Raw genomic sequence first — 19,122 nt, 5'->3', positions numbered from 1 at the left:
CTATGGCACAAAAACAGGGCTTTCAGCCATCTAGTGGCTTTCAGCCATCTAGCAGACTATTTATTCCACCTGATCCCATCATCCTGCACCCAGACCATAGCCTTCCATACCCCTTTCATCTATGTACTTTTCTAATCTCTTAAATGACAAAATCAAACCCATATTTACCAATGGAAGCTTGTTCCACACTCTTAGCACCCCCTGAGGAAAGAAATTCTCCCTCATGTTCCCCTTAAACATTTCATCTTTCACACTTAACCCATCTCCTCGAATATCAGTGGAAAAGCTTCTTTGTATTTACCCAATATATAACACTCATAATTTTGTATACCTCTATCAAATCTCACCTCCTTCTCTGATACTCTAGGGAATAAAGTTCTAATCCATTCAACCCTATAACTCAGCCCCTCAAGTCCCAGCAACATCCTTGTAAATTTTCTCTCTCCTCTTTCATTTATTGATCTCTTTCCTGTAGGTAGGTGACCAAAACTGTATATAATTCTACAAATATGGCCTCACTAATGTTTTATACAACTTCAATTTAATGCCAACTCCAGTACTCAATAGTAAAAATACAATGCTGGGAAAACTCAGCAGGTCAAACAATGTACTTTATTCTTTCTTCTTCTTTGGCTTGGCTTCGCGGACGAAGATTTATGGAGGGGGTAAAAGTCCACGTCAGCTGCAGGCTCGTTTGTGGCTGACAAGTCCGATGCGGGACAGGCAGACACGGTTGCAGCGGCTGCAGGGGAAAATTGGTTGGCTGGGGTTGGGTGTTGGATTTTTCCTTCTTTGCCTTTTGTCAGTGAGGTGGGCTCTGCGGTCTTCTTCAAAGGAGGTTGCTGCCCGCCAAACTGTGAGGCGCCAAGATGCACGGTTTGAGGCGATATCAGCCCACTGGCGGTGGTCAATGTGGCAGGCACCAAGAGATTTCTTTAGGCAGTCCTTGTACCTTTTCTTTGGTGCACCTCTGTCACGGTGGCCAGTGGAGAGCTCGCCATATAACACGATCTTGGGAAGGCGATGGTCCTCCATTCTGGAGACGTGACCCACCCAGCGCAGCTGGATCTTCAGCAGCGTAGCTAAGATAAAGACCAATGTTTTGGGCTTGAGCCCTTCATCAAGGTATGATAATATGTATCTTTATCTTTGCTGAATAAAGTACACTCTTTGACCTGCTGAGTTTCTCCAGCATTGTGTTTTTACTTCAACCATGGTGCCTGCAGATTTTCTTGCTTTACTCCTGTTGTCCATATTTGATTCCTGAAGGCCAACATGCTAAAAGCTTTCTTTACGACCCTTATGTGCTGAGCCAAATGGCAATTAGAAAAGAAGAAGTGATGGATCTTAGTAAAAATATTAAGATCGTTAGTCCCCATGGCTGGACGAGTTATACCCCAAGATACTGTGGGAAGGGAGGAAAGAGATAACTGGGGCATTGGTGATATTCTTTGCATTCACCTTGGCCACAGTGGGGGTACCAGAGGATTGGAGAATGGCAAATGTGGTCCTCTTGTTTAAAAGAGGTAACAGGAAGAATCCTGAGAATCATAGACCAATGAGTCTTACACCAGTAATGTGCAAACTATTGGAGAGGATTCTTAAGGACAGGATTTATGAGCATGAGGAGAAGTCCAGTTTTCTCAGGGATCGACGGCTTTGTGAGGGGAGGGTTGTGCCTCATGAGCCTAATTGAGTTTTTTTGAGGAGGTGGTGTATATGGATTTTAGTAAGGCATTTGAAAAGTTCCCCCAGGAGAGACGCGTTGAGTAAGTCATAAGGCAAGTATCCTTGGAACCTTGATTGTGTGGATTCGCAATTGGCTTGCCTGTAGAAACCAGAGAGGAATGATGGATGGGAAGTATTCTGTCTGGAGGTCAGTGACTAGTGCAGTTCCTTAGGAATCTGTTCTGGGACCCCTGCTCTTTGTGGTTTTTATAAATGACGATGAAGAAGCAGAGGATGGGCCAGTGATGATATGGAGTTTGGAGGAGTTGTGGATAATTGTGGAAGGTTGTCATGGGTGACAAAAGGATATGGACAAGATGCAGATTTGAGCAGAAAAGTGGCAGATGGAGTTCTATTGGGATAAGTGTGAGGTGATGCAATTTGGAAGGCCAAACCTGAAGGCTGAATACAAGATTAATGTTGACTTACTTAACAGTATGAAATAACAGAGGGACATTGGGGTCCAAATCCATCCATCTCTCAAGATTGTCACAGAGCTTGATAGGACTGTTAAGAATGGGATGATAAGTTGCATTAGTTGGGGAATTGAGTTCAAGAGTTAAGCAGTCATGTTGCAACTCTACAAATCTCTGGCGAGACCACACTTACAGAATTGTGTTCAGTTCTGATCACCTCATTATAGGAAGGACGTGAAAGGGTGCAGGAGAAGCATTGCCTGGATTAGAAAATAAGTCTTATGAGGCGAGGTTAGCGGAGCTAGGACTTTTTCTTTGGAGTGAAGAAGGATGAGAGGAGACTAAATAGAGGTCTATAACATTTTGAGAGACACAGATAAGGTAAATAGCAATAGCATTTTCCCAGGACAGAAAATTTCAGAGGATAAATATTTTACACCGTTGTGGGTGCCTGGAGTGTCTTGCCAGGGGTGGTGGTGGAGGCTGAAACATTAGGGGCTTATATATATTGGTAGGAATATGTAGGTCGGCTGAGGGGTCCATACTGTGCTGTAGTGTTCTATGTTCTATGACGCTTTCTGTTGCCCCATTATAGGAAGAATGGGAAGGTTTGGGAAAGTGTGCAGAAGAGATTTACCAAAATGTTCCCTGGTTTTGAGGGTATGAGCTATGTGTAGAGATGGAACAAACTTGAGATGTTTTCTCTGGAGCATCAGAGATTTAGAAGAGACCTGATTGAAGGTTATAAAAATAGGAGAAGCATTGATAGGGTACAATCAGAATGTTTTTCCCAAGGTAAAAATGTCACATATATTTAAGATGAAGGGGAGGAAACTTGAAATGAGATGTGGGGGAAAATGCTTTTTTTGTTTTAAATGCAGAAGGTGGTTGGTGCCTGGAACAAGCTGCCAGGAGTAGAGTGCAAGCAATTCACCATAAGAGGTTTCCACATAAACGTGTGAATATGATTCAAGATTCAATTTATTGTCATAGTAATAAAACAATGTCCTATTGCTTGAAATTTCTTTCTGCCTGCTGCAAGGCAGACAGATTTGCCACTGGCAGGAATTGCCTGAGTGCCTTTTACAGTCAGATATAGACAGAGAGAAAGAAGCAAAAGAGAGATTCCCCCCCCCTCCCCAGAGTCACCGAATGTCCGTAGATTTACCTTCAGCGCTTCTGCAGCCCCCGCAGCCACACAGAGTCCAGTTCAAACCATTGGTAACCTGAGCTCCAGATCTGGACCTCCAAAATGGTCAGGGACCCTCCAGCACCCTCGGTTACCTCTTCGCATCCCAGTTCCAATACCTGGCATCCCTCCAGTCTTCAGCAGTCCGCAGCTTCTATGTGTTCCTCTCCTCACGTCGCCTGCAAAGAATAAAGAGATATGTATCATGCACAAGCAACAAAATGTTTAGTTTAAGTTGGCCATTATGCTGAACACAGACAGTGGGCTAAAGGTCCCGTTACTCTGCAGTCGCAGGTTCAATCATCTACAATTGCAGTTTGTTGTTTTCAGACCCCATCACATAGAGGTCAGACTTATATAAAACTGGCTGGCAATTTTACAACTGTTTTAATTTTTCCTTTCAAAATATAAGTTGAGCACAATCGTGTTATCAGGTTCACATTATCAGACAATTAAACCTATTAAATTAAGCAGCATTCATTTTATTATGTCCAGTTTCCTTTCTGGTTCGAGCAGATTTTGTTTTGCACTATTTATCCAATTACACTAACACAATTCACTAATTTTCAGAGATGTGAATCATAAAGTTTCATGTTACAACCACGCCACCTGCCTTCGGCTTGCCTTTTTGGAGTCCAGCCCACAGCTTCCACAATCATCTCCCATGGAAGATGAAATTGAATCCTCGAACATGAAGGAGGCCCCTCCCCCTCCACCATATATGCAACCAACTCTGTGAATCTTAGAAACTGGTCACATGTAGACAGGGTTGTACAGAAAGTTTTTGGTATCTTAGCCTTTATAAATCAAAGTATTGAGTATAGGAGTTGGGATGCTATATTGAAGTTGTTTAAGACATTGGTGAGGCCAAATTTGGAATATTGTGTGCATTTCTGGACGTCTAACTACAGTTAGAATAGCCATAAGATTGAAAAAAGTACAGAGAAGATTTACTAGGATGTTGCCGAGGGAAAGATTAAACAGGTTAGGACATTATTCCTCGGAATGAAAAAGAATGAGGGGAGATTTGATCAAGATTTATAAGATCATGAGAGGTGTAGACTGAGTGGATGCATATAGGCTTTTTCCGCTTAGATTTGGGGAGATAAATACGAGAGGTCATAGTTTTAAGCTGTAAGGGGAAACGTTTAGGTGGAACATTAGGGAGAAGTTCTTCACTCAGAGATTGGTGGGAGTGTAGAATGAGTCACCATTTAATGTGGTGAATGCGGGCTCGATTGTGTGTTTTAAGAATAAATTGGATAGGTACGTAGGCCTTTAAAATTAAAATGAAAAAACTCATACCTCTTAACAACAGCAGGCCGCTTTGGAATGTTGCTTCGTCAGCACAATGAGGGATGAATGGACATCCTCGTTAACCATAATCCCTCACACAACTGGAACCACTCTGTATTTCCCAGAGTGGTTCCAGTTGTGTGAGGGATTATGGGAAACAAAGTCAGTCATTCCTTCCACATAATGCCACCATTGCGACATGCTGAAGCAGCCCCGAAGTGCAGGGGCTGAATGGTTGACCGACTGACCAACTGACCGACGGACAGCCGGAGGGTGGGGAGAGGGTGGGAGGGAGGGAGTGACTGAGTGGGCAGGCGGGCAAGCGACTGATGGACAGGGGGTATCTTTTACTCCTGTGAGTGCGCAACATGCCATCAGTTGGGGGCGGGACCTCCCCAAATTGCAAATTCCTGGGAATTTGGACCACGGTGTGAAAGGCCTGGGAGGTCCTGCATTCCCGGGAATTTCACCGGGTCCAAGTACGGTCACTGCTCGACTGCCTGCAGTGTGAAAAAGGCTGTTGACTGTTGTCTGCCCTCTATGTCAGTCAGCGGTCATCAGGTCTCTAAGCTGCAGCCTCCACTGAATAGAGTTAGTGGGATCAAGGAATCAGGTAAGGTTCCGGTAACAGAGTTGGATTAACAGTGGAGTAACACTGGGTTTAAATCTGAACTAAACTGGGTATATGGAGAGATGCTTGAGGGACAAATCCACAATTCTGGATTGTTGAAATTAATATTCTAAAAGCAAATCTTAACTGTAGTTGGTGGGCAGGATTAACATGGAGTAAAACACGGAAGTCTGCAGAGACCTCGACTGAAGTAAAAACACAATGCTGAAGAAACCCAAGTCTCGTGATGTTGGAAGGCTGAAAAGATGTGTCCAGGGAGCTCCCAAAAACAGACTATTAAAACAATGGAAAAATATCATCAACAAAGAGGTGGGGGGGGATGGGGGGGGGAGGGGGGGGACGGTGGTGAGAAGAGAAAGACTCTGTGGAATTCTTTGAGTGCTGGATTCCTGAAGTCTTGGGAGTCATAGAAAGGGCCCATTGGACATTCGCTCCATCCTGCTTTGAATCAACACCCAAGGCCAGTTCTGATTCGATTTGTCAAAAGCCGTGACCGGGAATCAGTACTGAGGGCAGCAATGATGCTATCAAGGGAGACGGGGGGACCAGTGGAATTTCAGGGGGGGGGGGAGTGGATTGATGTTCTTCCCTGATCTGAGCCCAGCGCTGCTCAAACAGCGAAAATAATTTAACCAGGTCAAGAAAATATTGAGAGATAAAAAAGATAGACTTTGCGATGCTTTACCCGGCCACCCTAAGAATCATATTACAGTGTGGGGGGAGAAAACACTTTAAGGAGCCATGGTATGTGTAGAGCTCGTCGAAAGAACCAAAGACTTGTTGATCCAAACCAAGGCTTTTATTAGCAAAAGACCGGAGCTCTTCACAGGTGGCCGACCAGTCCGGAATGATCCGACCTGGCTAGGGACACAACCCTTTAAGGCCCAGACAATAGGAGTGGCTTAGCTCTCAGCCAATCGCTGTAAGCACAGTCTAGGTACAGTAACTATATACACTATGTACATTGGTGTTAGACCTGTACTATCACATTCACCCCTTCTTGGAGAATTGACCCTGGAAAAAAAAACAAAAACGAGGGAGAGAATGAAAGGAAGGGGTAGGTCAAGGACTGTAGCGGTCAGGGGGTCTGACCATCCGGCGTGACCGCCGTGGTGCCAGGATTGGGGTCACTGGAGTGGTGTTGCCAGCGGGCTCGTCGGGAGCGACTGCTCCGTCGCTCAATTCCCCAGTCGTTTTGTCGGCAGGGTGGCCCGGGTCATTGGGATGCTGTTGGTCCTTCTGTTGCGGCACGGGGCCTGGAGAAGGAGTTGGGGGGTTTGCTGGGACTACCGCGTCCTGAGCTAGGTCCCGCACCGAAACAGTGTCCTCCCGCCCGTCTGGGAACTCCACGTATGCGTAATGTGGGTTCGCGTGGAGTAGAGTCACTCGGTCGACCAAGGGGTCGTTCTTTGAGTGCCGGACGTGGCGTCGCAAAAGGACAGGGCCAGGGATGGTGAGCCATGCCGGTACAGTGGTTCCCGATTCGGATTTCCTCGGGAAAAGGAACATCCTTTCGTGGGGGGTGGCATTTGTTGCAGTACATAGGAGGGAGCGGATGGAGTGTAAAGCACTAGTGAGAACCTCCTGCCAGTGAGAGGTGGGGAGACCTTTAGACCGGAGAGCCAGTGTAACCGCTCTCCATATGGTGGCATTCTCCCTCTCGACCTGGCCATTACCGCGTGGGTTATAGCTCGTGGTCCTGCTTGAAGCAATACCACACTCCAGAAGGTACTGTTGCAGCTCTGCACTCATGAATGAGGACCCCCTATCACTGTGGATGGAATTGGGGTACCCGAAGATGGTGAAAATACTGTGAAGGGCCTGTATCACTGAGGTGGCAGTGGTGTCTGGGCAGGCTACAGCGAATGGGAAGCGGGAGTACTCGTCGATGGCCGTAAGGATGTAGGTATTACGGTTGGTCGACGGTAGGGGCCCCTTAAAGTCTACACTAAGACGCTCGAAGGGGTGGGTGGCTTTGATAACGTGGGAGTTATCCGGATGGAAGAAGTGGGGCTTGCATTCAGCGCACACCGAACAGGCTCGGGTCATGGAGCGGATCTCCTCGACTGTGTAGGGTAAGTTGCGCGCCTTGACAAAGTGAGCAAACCTAGTGACCCCTGGATGACAGAGCGCCTCATGGAGTTTCCGTAATCTGTCCATCTGTATGCTGGCGCACGTCCCCCTGGAGAGCGCGTCAGGCGGGTCATTGAGCTTACCAGGCCGGTACAGGATGTCATAGTTAAAGGTGGAGAGTTCGATTCTCCATCTGGCGATTTTGTCGTTTTTTATCTTACCACGCTGGGTGTTGCTGAACATGAAGGAGACCGCGCGTTGATCAGTCAACAGTGTAAAGCGCCTCCCAGCGAGGTAATGTCTCCAACGACGCACCGCTTCAACTATGGCCTGGGCCTCCTTCTCGATCGAGGAGTGTCTACTCTCCAGACCCTGGAGGGTTCTGGAGAAGAAGGCTACAGGCCGACCGGCCTGGTTCAAGGTGGCTGCCAGGGCGAAGTCGGATGCATCGCTCTCGACTTGAAACGGGACAGACTCATCGATCGCGTGCAGCGTCGCAGCAGCGATGTCAGATTTGATTCGATCGAAAGCCGCTGTGGCTTCGGTCGAGAGGGGAAAAGAGGTGGTCTTGATAAGAGGACGCGCCTTGTCGGCGTAGTTTGGAACCCATTGGGCGTAATACGAGAAAAGGCCCAGGCAACGTTTGAGAGCTTTCTGGGTATGTGGGGGGGGGGGGGGTAAGTCCATTAGGGGACGCATGCGGTCAGGATCTGGCATGACTATCCCGTTCTCCACCACACAACCTAGAATAGCGAGTCGTGTGGTCCGGAAGACACACTTGTCCAAGTTGTAAGTCAGGTTTAGCTGACGGGCAGTTTGAAGAAATTTGTCTAGGTTGGCGTCGTGGTCCTGCACATCGTGGCCGCAGATGGTGATATTGTCCAGATACGGGAAGGTCGCGGTTAGCCCGTTCTGGTCCACCATCCTGTCCATTTCCCTCTGGAAGACCGCGACACCATTCGTGACCCCAAATGGTACCCTGAGAAATTGGTATAGCCGCCCATTCGCTTCAAAGGCCGTGAATGGTCGGTCCTCGCAGCGGATCGGTAGCTGGTGGTAGGCCGAACGTAGGTCAATAGTGGAGAAAATGCGGTACTGGGCGATCTGGTTCACCACATCCGTGATGCGTGGCAGGGGGTACGCATCCAGGAGTGTGAAGCGGTTAATGGTCTGGCTATAGTCGACCACCATCCGTAGTTTTTTTTCATTCTTGACAACCACCACCTGGGCTCTCCAGGGGCTTGAACTGGATTCGATGATGCCCTCATCCAGCAATCTACGCACCTCACTCCTAATGAATTGCCTGTTTTCGTAACTATATTGCCGACTTTTGGTGGCCACAGGCTTCCAGCCAGGGGTGAGGTTTGCGAAGAGTGCTGGCGGGGCAATCCGGAGTGTGGAAAGGCCGCAGGATTGGCCCCGGGGCATGGGGGCGGGTTGCTCGGGTGCTTCGGGAGTGGGGCGATGGCAGACCGAGAGGGGGACGTGGGGTCCCCCAAAGTGTAGGGACACCGTTTGGAACTGACACTGGAAGTCTAATCCCAGCAACACTGGGGCGCACAATTGGGGAAGGACGAATAATTTGAAGTGGGTGACCGTCACACCCTGTACTTCCAGCGTGGCGATGCAATACCCCTTTATCCCAGTCGAGTGCGACCTCGTCGCCTATGAAATCCTCTGGGTAGTGGGAATAATGTCAAGTCCCCAACGGAGGGCCAGATCTGGCTGGATAAAACTGTCAGTTGACCCAGAGTCAAATAAGCAATTGGTGTAGTGTCCATGCACTTTAATCAGTTCCATTGCTCTGGTGAGGGGATGAGAGCATTGCTGGTTCAGTGTGATTGAAGCAATTGACAGGGGAGTTTTGCGCGATGACGTCACGCAACGGGATGATGTAGTCAACGCTCGAGGAGCAGGTTGGAGGACCTCCCGGAAGTGCTGTTGTGGCGGCGTTGGCGGGTGAATAGTAAGTATTGGGGTTTGTAGTTGCTCGCGATTGGCGGTGGGTAGGTCGTTGGTCGCGGCGGTCGGGCCCTGGCGGTCGTCAGCGATGGACGCTAGGGTGAGCACCTGGTTGGCCGCGGGGGTGGCTGTGGCGGCGGCAGCAGCGGCGGTAGCGTCGGCCCCGGGGTTGGCTGAGGTGGCGGCAGCAGCGGCGGTAGCGTCGGCCCCGGGGGTGGCTGTGGCGGCGGCAGCAGCGGCGGTAGCGTCGGCCCCGGGGGTGGCTGTGGCGGCGGCAGCAGCGGCGGTAGCGTCGGCCCCGGGGGTGGCTGTGGCGGCGGCAGCAGCGGCGGTAGCGTCGGCCCCGGGGGTGGCTGTGGCGGCGGCAGCAGCGGCAGTAGCGTCGGCCCCGGGGGTGGCTGTGACGGCGGCAGTGTCAAGTGTTCCGCACGGGGGCGAGAGGCGGGCCATCACCATGGTTGCGACGGTGGGTTGCCCCTTCCGGGTTCGGCGTCTCCGTGACGTCAGGCGTTGCCGTGCAGGGGAGCCCTCGCTCTCATTGGACGAGAGCTCTGGGGAAGAAGAGTTTGAATGGGAAAGCGGCGATTGGGCTTCACACGAGGCACTGTGTTTGCTGGCGGCCATTTTAGACCTACAGACTGCAGCAAAGTGGCCCTTTTTAAGGCACTTCTGGCACCTGGCTTTTCTTGCTGGGCACTGGGACCTGCTGTGCTTGTCCCTCCCGCAGAAATAACATTTCGGGTTCGCACGGGGCAGGGAAGCAGCAGCCGACAGGCCGTCAGGGGTAGGGTAGAAGGGCACTCTACTCACATCAGAATGTGGGGTCCAGTCCCTAGAGAGCTCGGTGGACTTTAAGGCTGCATTCTCCATTGTGATTGCAATCCGGGCCACGTCCTCTAGTTTTTCTACCCCTTGTTCGAGCAAGCGCAGCCTCACTTCATTCGATCGGAGCCCGGCCACATAGGCATCCCGGACGAGATCATTTGTGATCTCGGCAGCAGTTTTGTCCACACTGTTACAGTCCTTGCCCAATGCCTTTAATACTTGTAAATATGCCCTGCTGGACTCACCGGGCTGTTGCTTCCTCGACGCAAGCACGAGCCGGGCATGAACTCTGTTCACCGGTTGATCATACAGTCCTTTCAGTACCTTTATGGCTGCGGTGTAAGTGGTCTCATCCTGGATGTTCTCGTAGACTCTCAAGGACACCATAGACAGCAATGCTGTTAGACGCTGGTTATCCTCCTCTACCTGAATGAATCTCAGGAAGTTTTCAAAGTTCAGCAGCCAGAACTTAAAGGCTTTGAAGGCTGTAACTGACTGTGGGTCGATATCAAGTTTTTCTGGCCGAGTTAAACGCTCCATTCCTTTCAAAAAAAATTCTTTTGCTAATAAAATTGTAGAGCTCGTCGAAAGAACCAAAGACTTGTTGATCCAAACCAAGGCTTTTATTAGCAAAAGACCAGAACTCTTCACAGGTGGCCGACCAGTCCGGAATGTTCCGACCTGGCTAGGGACACAACCCTTTAAGGCCCAGACAATAGGAGTGGCTTAGCTCTCAGCCAATCGCTGTAAGCACAGTCTAGGTACAGTAACTATATACACTATGTACATTGGTGATAGACCTGTACTATCACAGTATGTGCCTGGGAATTACCAGAAAAGGTGTAAAACCAGCAAGAATGTAGACTTGAACTGAATCCCTGAAAAGAATATGAATGGAATGCTTGAGGATTTACTGAACAAAAGGGGGATGTTATGGACTTTATAATCACTGCCAAGAAACAAATAAGGCTATTGATGCTGCTGTTATATACAGTTGTCAGGGTTTTGATAGAGTTTTATAATGATTGGAGGGAGTGGAAGGTTACATATTTTTCCTTGTTTCAAAAAATGTATAAATGGGAAAAACAATGGCAGCTCGAGGCAGAAGGGGCTGCACAAGGCTACGAAATAGACTGGGCGTGGGAGAAGATGGCACATGAGGAGACTCAAAGTAGATGGTGCAGGAGTAGAGAGGAGGGGCACGAAAACAGAGGACGGGAATGTTGTGCTTATTCATTTTGATATATTGGGGGTTTTTAAGGTTTGTTATATTTTGTCTTAGTTTTCTTATGGGGATTTGAGTTTTTTTCATTTTTATTTTCATTTTCTTCTTTTTCTTCGTGGTTGGTGTGGACGTCGGCATGGATAGATCATGGACAATGGAGAGGTGTGAAAAGGGTGCTATACAAGACAAACAAATGGGGCTGCAATGGAGGTAAAAAGATAGGACAAAGAAATACAAATGAAGAAGACTATCAAATTTATTAGTTCCAATGTGAATAGCCCAAACAGTCACATAAAGAGGAATAGGGTCCTGACTCACCTTAAAAAACTGAGAGCAGATACAGTATTTTTACAGAAAACTCATTTAATGAAAACGGAGCACGAATAACTTAAAAGGAATTGGGTGAGGCATGTGTTCTCTTCTTCTATTAACTCTAAGGCTGGGGGGGTGGGGGGGGAGGGTTAGCCATTTTAATACACAAAAAGGTTCTGGTGGTGGTGAGTGGTGGGGCTACAGACCTGGCCAGGAGATTTATAATGGTACATTGCCAGTTATATTTGGAACCATGGACATTACTGAACCTCTAGGCATAAAACTTTGCATAAAACTTTGATGATGAACAGTTTATGCAAAATGCTTTTCTAAAGGGTGGAGATGGAAAACAGAATATATTAATTGGAGGCAATCTAAATTTTTGCCTGGACCCTATTTGTAGATTAGACAACAAGAATGTTGACAAGGTCCAAGGTGGCAAAAACCACTCTGGCCTTTATGATAGACCTAAATTTGATAGACATATGGAAGCAGAGGGACCTGCAGGTTAGGGACTACTCCTTTTACTCAAAGTCCCATGATGCTCATAGCAGAATTGACTATTTTTTGATGTCGGCCTGGTTGGAAGGCAGAGTGCTTGAGCTGGAATATCTAGCAAGGCTATTTTCATAACACTCACCATTTTTAAACATTTTTTTTATTTTTCACACTATGAATCATATTAACCAAAATACACTCAAATTTTTCCCTCTTGAATAAACACAGTGTCATTTTCTCCCCTTTCCCCCCCTCCCTTCCACACCTCTCCCTACCCACTAAACGTTCAGCATACACAATACAATAAACCCATTAAACAATATCATCACACAATGAAAATAAACAAGAAAATTGTGTCATCTACTTTTACACACTGGGTCAGTTCATTTTGCCTTCTCATTCTATCATTTTAGGGGGCGGAGGTCTGCGGTAGGCCCTCTCTGTTGTGTTCCATGTATGGTTCCCAAATTTGTTTGAATACTGTGACTTTATTTTTTTAATTATATGTTATTTTTTCCAATAGAATACATTTATTCATTTCTATGTACCATTGCTGTACTCTCAGGCTCTCTTCTGATTTCCAGGTTGACATTATACATTTTTTTGCTACAGCTAAGGCTATCATAATAAATCCTTTTTGTGCTTCATCCAATTTGAGGCCTAGTTCTTTACTTCTTATATTACTGAGAAGAAAGATCTCTGGATATTTTGGTATGTTGCTTTTTGTGATTTTATTTAATACCTGATTTACATCTTCCCAAAACTTTTTCACTTTCTCACATGCCCAAATTGCATGTACTGTTGTTCCCGTTTCCTTCTTACAGTGAAAAAATCTATCTGATACTGTTAGGTCCCATTTATTTAACTTTTGGGGCATGATATATAGCCTGTGTAACCAATTATATTGTATCATGCGTAACCTCGTGTTTATTGTATTTCTCATAGTTCCGGAGCATAGATTTTCCCAGGTTTCATTTTTTATCTTTATGTTTAGATCTTGTTTCCACTTTAGTTTGGGTTTATAGCTTATTTCATCGTTCTCTCACCATTGACGTTACAAATAACAATGCCTGAAAAACAAGTAAATGCCTGTAGGTGGTGCCTTAATGCTACGCTGTTGAAAAACTCAGACTTCTGTGCTTTTATAAGGGCCACTTTGTTATGTTTTGTGAAGTAAATTTTCCCTCAACTAATAATAATTTTTTAAATCTGAGACACACTAAGGCATATCTAAGGGGGCAAATAATTTCATATACTAAAAGTGGAGACGTTGGAAAAGACCTCACAAATTTGGAAAAAGAAAACCAAAACCTGGGATGGAATGAGAAATATCAGGAATTAGAAAAAAACAACTTAAATACAACATTCTGCAAACATACAGAGTGGAAAAAAATGCTCATGATCCAAGCAAAGACACTCTGGAGTTAGGTGAAAAAACACATAAAAGTTTGTCATGGCAACTGAGAGCAGTGGAAACTTCAAGGATGATTAATACAGTTCATTCAGGTCCAGACTCAGTAACATATAATCCAAAAGAAATGAATAATAGCTTTAAAACTTTTTTTAATGAGAAATTATATAAAACTGATGCACTAGGATATATATAAAATTTATGAGTTCTTGGCAGGGATTGAGTTGCTGAAATTGGCCCAAGAAGACTGGATGGAATTAGATCTCCCCTTCTCCAGTGAGGAAATCAAGCAGACATTTCATACAAACAAGTCTCTGTGAGAGGACAGTTTCCCCCCTGATTTCTATAAGGAATTTAAAGACCTATTGATTGCTTTGCTAATGGGTGTAGTGAACCAGGCAGCAGTGACGTGGATTCTTCCGGAATCTTTTTCAACACCTATTATTACAATGATACCCAAAAAGAACAGGGACCCATTGAAGCCATCTTCATACAGACCTATCTCACTACTAAATACAGATTACAAAATAATAGCCAAGGGACTGGCCAATAGGTTCGGTCAGTACCTTCCCAAATGGATAGCTCCGGATCAAGAGGGCTTCATTCGGAAGAGGCATTCTGCTAACAACCTGAGCAGACTATTTGACATTATACTTTGGCACAAGAAAAACAAGATCCGATCATAATAGTTTCACTAGATGCAGAGAAGGCAACACCCAAAGGAGAAGGAATACTCATATTATTCGTGTAGGTATAAAACATACTCAAGGATTGACCTGTTCCTGTTGTCGGCCCATATCCAAGGGAGAGTTAGGAAAACAGAATATAAAGCTCGATTGTTATCTGATCACTCACCCCTGTTATTAGCAATAGAACTAGAGGACATCCCACCAAGAATATATAGATGGAGATTAAACTCCATGCTACTTAAAAGACAGGATTTTAGAGAATTTATTAAGCATCAAATTAAAATGTATTTTGAAATAAATATGGAATCAGTGAAAGACAAATTTATATTATGGGATGCAATGAAAGCCTTCATCAGAGGGCAGATAATAAGTTATGTAACTAAGATGAAAAAGGACTACAATCGGGAAATAGAACAGTTGGAAAGGGAAACAGTAAGTACAGAAAAAGAACTAGCAACAAGGGAAGATGCAACAAAATGAAGAGAATTGGTGGACAAAAAAATAAAATACGAAACACTAAAAATGTGTAAGGTGGAGAAGAACATAATGAAAATAAAGCAGAAGAATTATGAGCTAGGAGAAAAAACGCACAAAATATTAGCCTGACAACTTAAAACAGAACAAGCTAAAAGAACGGTATTGGCATCAAGGAAAAAGGACAAACAAATTACATATAACCCAACAGAGATTAATGAAAACTTTAAGGAATTTTATGAACAATTATACCGAACTGAGAACGAAGGGAAGGAAGACAAAATAGATGAGTTTTTAGCTAAAATTGAACTACCGAAATTGCAAGAAGAGGAGCAAAGCAAATTGATAAAACCATTTGAAATAGAGGAAATACAGGATATATTAAAAAAGCTGCCAAACAATAAAATGCCTGGAGAGGATGGATTCCCAATAGAATTCTATAAAACATTTAAAGAGTTACTAATTCCTCCTCTCCTGGTAATATGGTAATGAACCAGATTGAAGAAACACAAAACTTGCCAGACTCATGTAAAACAGCAATAATTACAGTAATACCAAAGACGGGAAAAGATCCACTAACACCAGCATCATATAGACCAATATCTCTACTTAATTCAGATTATAAGATAATAGCAAAACTATTAGCAAACAGATTGGCTGACTGTGTACCAAAAATAGTAAAACAAGATCAAACTGGATTTATTAAGAAAAGACGAACAACAGACAATGTCTGTAAGTTCATTAATTTAATCCATGCAATACAAGGAAATAAGAAGCCAACAGTGGCTGTTACTTTAGATGCAGAAAAAGCCTTTGACAGGGTAGAATGGAATTATTTATTCAAAGTATTACAGAGGTTCAACCTACCAGAAAAATACATTAATTGGATTAAAGCATTATATAAGGGACCATTGGTGAAGGTGACAGTAAATGGATATGTATCGAACCAATTTAAATTAAGTAGGTCAACTAGGCAGGGATGTCCACTATCTCCCTCACTGTTCGCTTAACAATAGAACCATTGGCAGAACTGATAAGAACAGAAAATAAAATAAAAGGGATAAAAATAAAGAAGGAGTGTAAAATCAGTTTATTTGCAGATGACATCATAGTATACTTAACAGAACCAGAAATATCAATAAAAGAACTACATAAGAAATTGAAGGAATATGGAGAAACATCGGAGTACAAGATCAACGCAAATAAAAGTGAAGTGATGCCAATGAATAATGCAGATTACACAGAGTTTAAAAAAGAATCACCATTTAAATGGCAAACACAAGCAATCTGATAACTAGGTATTAGATTAGATAATAATTTAGGCCACCTATACAAATTAAATTATCAGCCGTGAATGAAGAAATTACAGGATGACATAGAACATTGGAAAGATTTACCACTAACATTGATAGGGAGTGTAAATTGCATTAAAATCAATGTCTTCCCAAGGATATAATACATATTTCAATCATTACCAATTCCCATACAGAGAAATTCTTCAATGAACTAAGGAAATTCTTATGGAAAGGGGGGAAAACTAAGGATAGGGCTAGATAAATTAACAGAATGGTACAAACAAGGTGGTTTGCAGCTACCAAACTTTAAGAATTATTATGGAGCAGCACAATTAAGGTATCTATCAGATTTTTATCAAACAAGGGAAAAACCAGATTGGACCAGGATAGAGCTAAATAAAATAGGGGAAAAGGTATCAGAATATAGATGAAAAACTGGTGCAACATAGGAGTTCACCAGTACTGCACCATCTGCTCAACATTTGGAAGAAGATTCACGTAGAAAGGAAAAAAAAACAAATTACCAACTACCAAAATTATTATTGACGCAAAATCAGCTAATCCCTATCACAATAGATAACCTTTCCTTTAGAGAATGGGAGAGAAAAGGAATTAAAAGAATAGAAAATTGTTTTTTGGGAAATAATTTATTAACATTTAAACAAATGAAGTACAAATATGGAATAACTCATGGTACAATGTTTGCATACCACCAACTGAAAACCTACTTAAAGGACAAATTGGGAAGCAGACTGAGATTACCAGAAGGAAGCAGCTTTGAATATGTGATTACAGAAACAAAGATAATAAAAAGATTTATTACAAACATGTACATCAAGCTGCAAGAGAATGAAAATGATGAAATAAGTTATAAACCCAAACAAAAATGAGAAAAATATTTAAACATAAAGATAAAAAATGAAATATGGGAAAAGCTGTGCTCCGGAACTATGAGAAATACAATAAACATGAGGTTACGCATGATACAATATAATTGGTTACACAGGCTATATATCAAAACCCCAAAAGTTAAATAAATGGGACCCAACAGTGTCAGATAGATGTTTTCGCTGTAAGAAAGAAATGGGAACAACAGTACATGCAATTTGGGCATGTGAGAAAGTGAAAAAGTTTTGGGAAGATGAAAATCAGGTATTAAATAAAATCACAAAAAGCAACATACCAAAAAACCCCTTTCTTCTAAGTAATATAAGAAGTAAAGAATTAGGCCTCAAACTGGATGAAGCACAAAAAGGATTTATTATGATAGCCTTAGCTGTAGCAAAAAAATGTATAATGTCAACTTGGAAATCAGAAGAGAGCCTGAGAGTACAGCAATGGTACATAGAAATGAATAAATGTATTCCATTGGAAAAAATAACATATAATTAAAAAAATGAAGTCACATTATTTGAACAAATTTGGGAACCGTACATAGAACATAACAGAGAGAGCCTACTGCGGACCTCCACCCCCTAAAATGATAGAATGAGAAGAAGACGAAATAAACTGTCCCAGTGTGTAAAAGTAGACGACACAATTTTCTTGTTTATTTTCATTGTGTGATGACATTGTTTAATGGTTTTATTGTATTGTATGTGTTGAACGTTTAGTGCATTTTAAGGGGGGTGAGAAGGGGGGGGAGGGAAGGTAGGGGGGAAAAATGGGGAGAAAATGCCACTGTGTATATTTAAGAGGGAAATGTTTGTATGTATTCGATTGATATGGTTCCTAGTGTGAAATATGATTTTTTTTAATATAGTCTGCTGTGATGCAAAAAAAAAGAATGTACTCAGTACTCCAAGGTGAAACCCTTAAGCAAGTGCTACACAGATCAAGAGAGAGATGGGAGTCAGATCTGATTAATGAGAGATGCTGGTCAGACTGGTGTAGAGACAGGGTGACAACAGTGATTAACTCTAGATACAAACTGATCCTATACAACTTCCTGCAGTAGCTCTACCTTGCACTGCAAAAAATTCACAAGGCAAAACCGGAGGTGCCGGAGACATGTTTTATGTGTGGAGTGGAGCCAGGATCAATTATTCACGCAACCTGGTCCTGCACTAAAGTCGGCCCATTTTGGCAGGATTTGGCCAATATACTAACCAGGATAATGAAAGTAACCTTTCTGCCAGAGCCAACATTGTATCAATTCGTATTAATTGCTTTGACCATACCAAAAAAATGCATAGCGGTGACCTGGAATCTGACTCCCCTCTCCTTATCAGTAGGTGGGTAACTGAGATGCATAGCTGTATTCCCATGGAAAAAAAAATCACGTCCAATCTTAGAAACCGACACAGCGCCTTTGTTAAAATATGGCAGCCATATCTGACATACATAGAAGCACAGCTGTAGCTACACTTTGACAAAAATTACCAATAGGTGGATTAATGAAAAAAAATTACACTGCTTCCCTGGACATTCATCGGAAGCGCTGACACCTCACCCACGGTTCTCTTTTTTCTTTCTTTCTCTTTTTTTTTTAAAGTGGGTAGGAGAGGGAGGGGGAGAAACATCACCTGTTAGTAGATTGTTGGGGGATATCTGTACATTTTGAAGTAGTTTGAGATGTTATTTCCTTGTTAATTGATGGAAAATGAAAAATAAAATATTGAAAAACCTATTTTTGGGGCTTGACCCCTTTTAGCATGGAGAAGGGATAAACTGGAAACCATCTGTGAATTTAATATTCCTGGCATCAGAATTAATGGAAAGATTTTCACAACGTAACCGGTATTGAGGGGTAAAGATCAAGCTTGGTTAGTTTCAGTTTCGATTTTCAATTCCGTTAATCATTTTGTTTACTTTAGCTCAACCACGGACTATAAAAGAACCAGGATTTCTCACTTTCCACAAATCCTCCAAACCCTGATATGCAGCGAGAGGCTTGAGTGGCATCATGAGGTGAGTAACTTTCCATAGTGTCTGGACATCTTAAGAAAATGACAGTGACATTAGTGTGGATGAGTGGGTCTCTCAAATTTAAAGTGATCTGCCTCTGTGGATTTGTGGGAGGTATCCAGATTCATAGTCAGTGATCATTTATGGGAAAGGATGAAGATCTGGCAATGAGCTTTAGGTGGGGCATATTT

At 43.7% G+C, this 19,122-nt stretch overlaps 1 protein-coding gene across 5 annotated transcripts in view; it reads left to right on the top strand.

Moving 5' to 3' along the window:
• Positions 1–19,122, top strand: part of LOC138744442 (interferon-induced protein with tetratricopeptide repeats 1-like) — a 76,844-nt gene that overhangs the window by 16,941 nt on the left and 40,781 nt on the right. For 2 of the 5 annotated variants that reach the window (XR_011345539.1, XM_069900613.1), the window contains 2 exons: positions 11,490–11,555; positions 18,841–18,934. Coding sequence is in view for 3 of the 5 variants with exons in the window: in XM_069900613.1 (XP_069756714.1) it covers positions 18,930–18,934 (5 nt within the window). In the remaining 2 variants the exon portion in view is untranslated. Of the gene's footprint in view, positions 1–11,489; positions 11,556–18,840; positions 18,935–19,122 lie in introns of those variants that run through there. The other 3 variants (XM_069900615.1, XM_069900616.1, XM_069900614.1) reach the window with 3 other exon arrangements.

The sequence above is a fragment of the Narcine bancroftii genome, chromosome 10, assembly GCF_036971445.1.
Source record: "Narcine bancroftii isolate sNarBan1 chromosome 10, sNarBan1.hap1, whole genome shotgun sequence".
Lineage (NCBI taxonomy): Eukaryota > Metazoa > Chordata > Chondrichthyes > Torpediniformes > Narcinidae > Narcine > Narcine bancroftii.
This window is presented reverse-complemented; position numbering and strand designations above follow the sequence as displayed.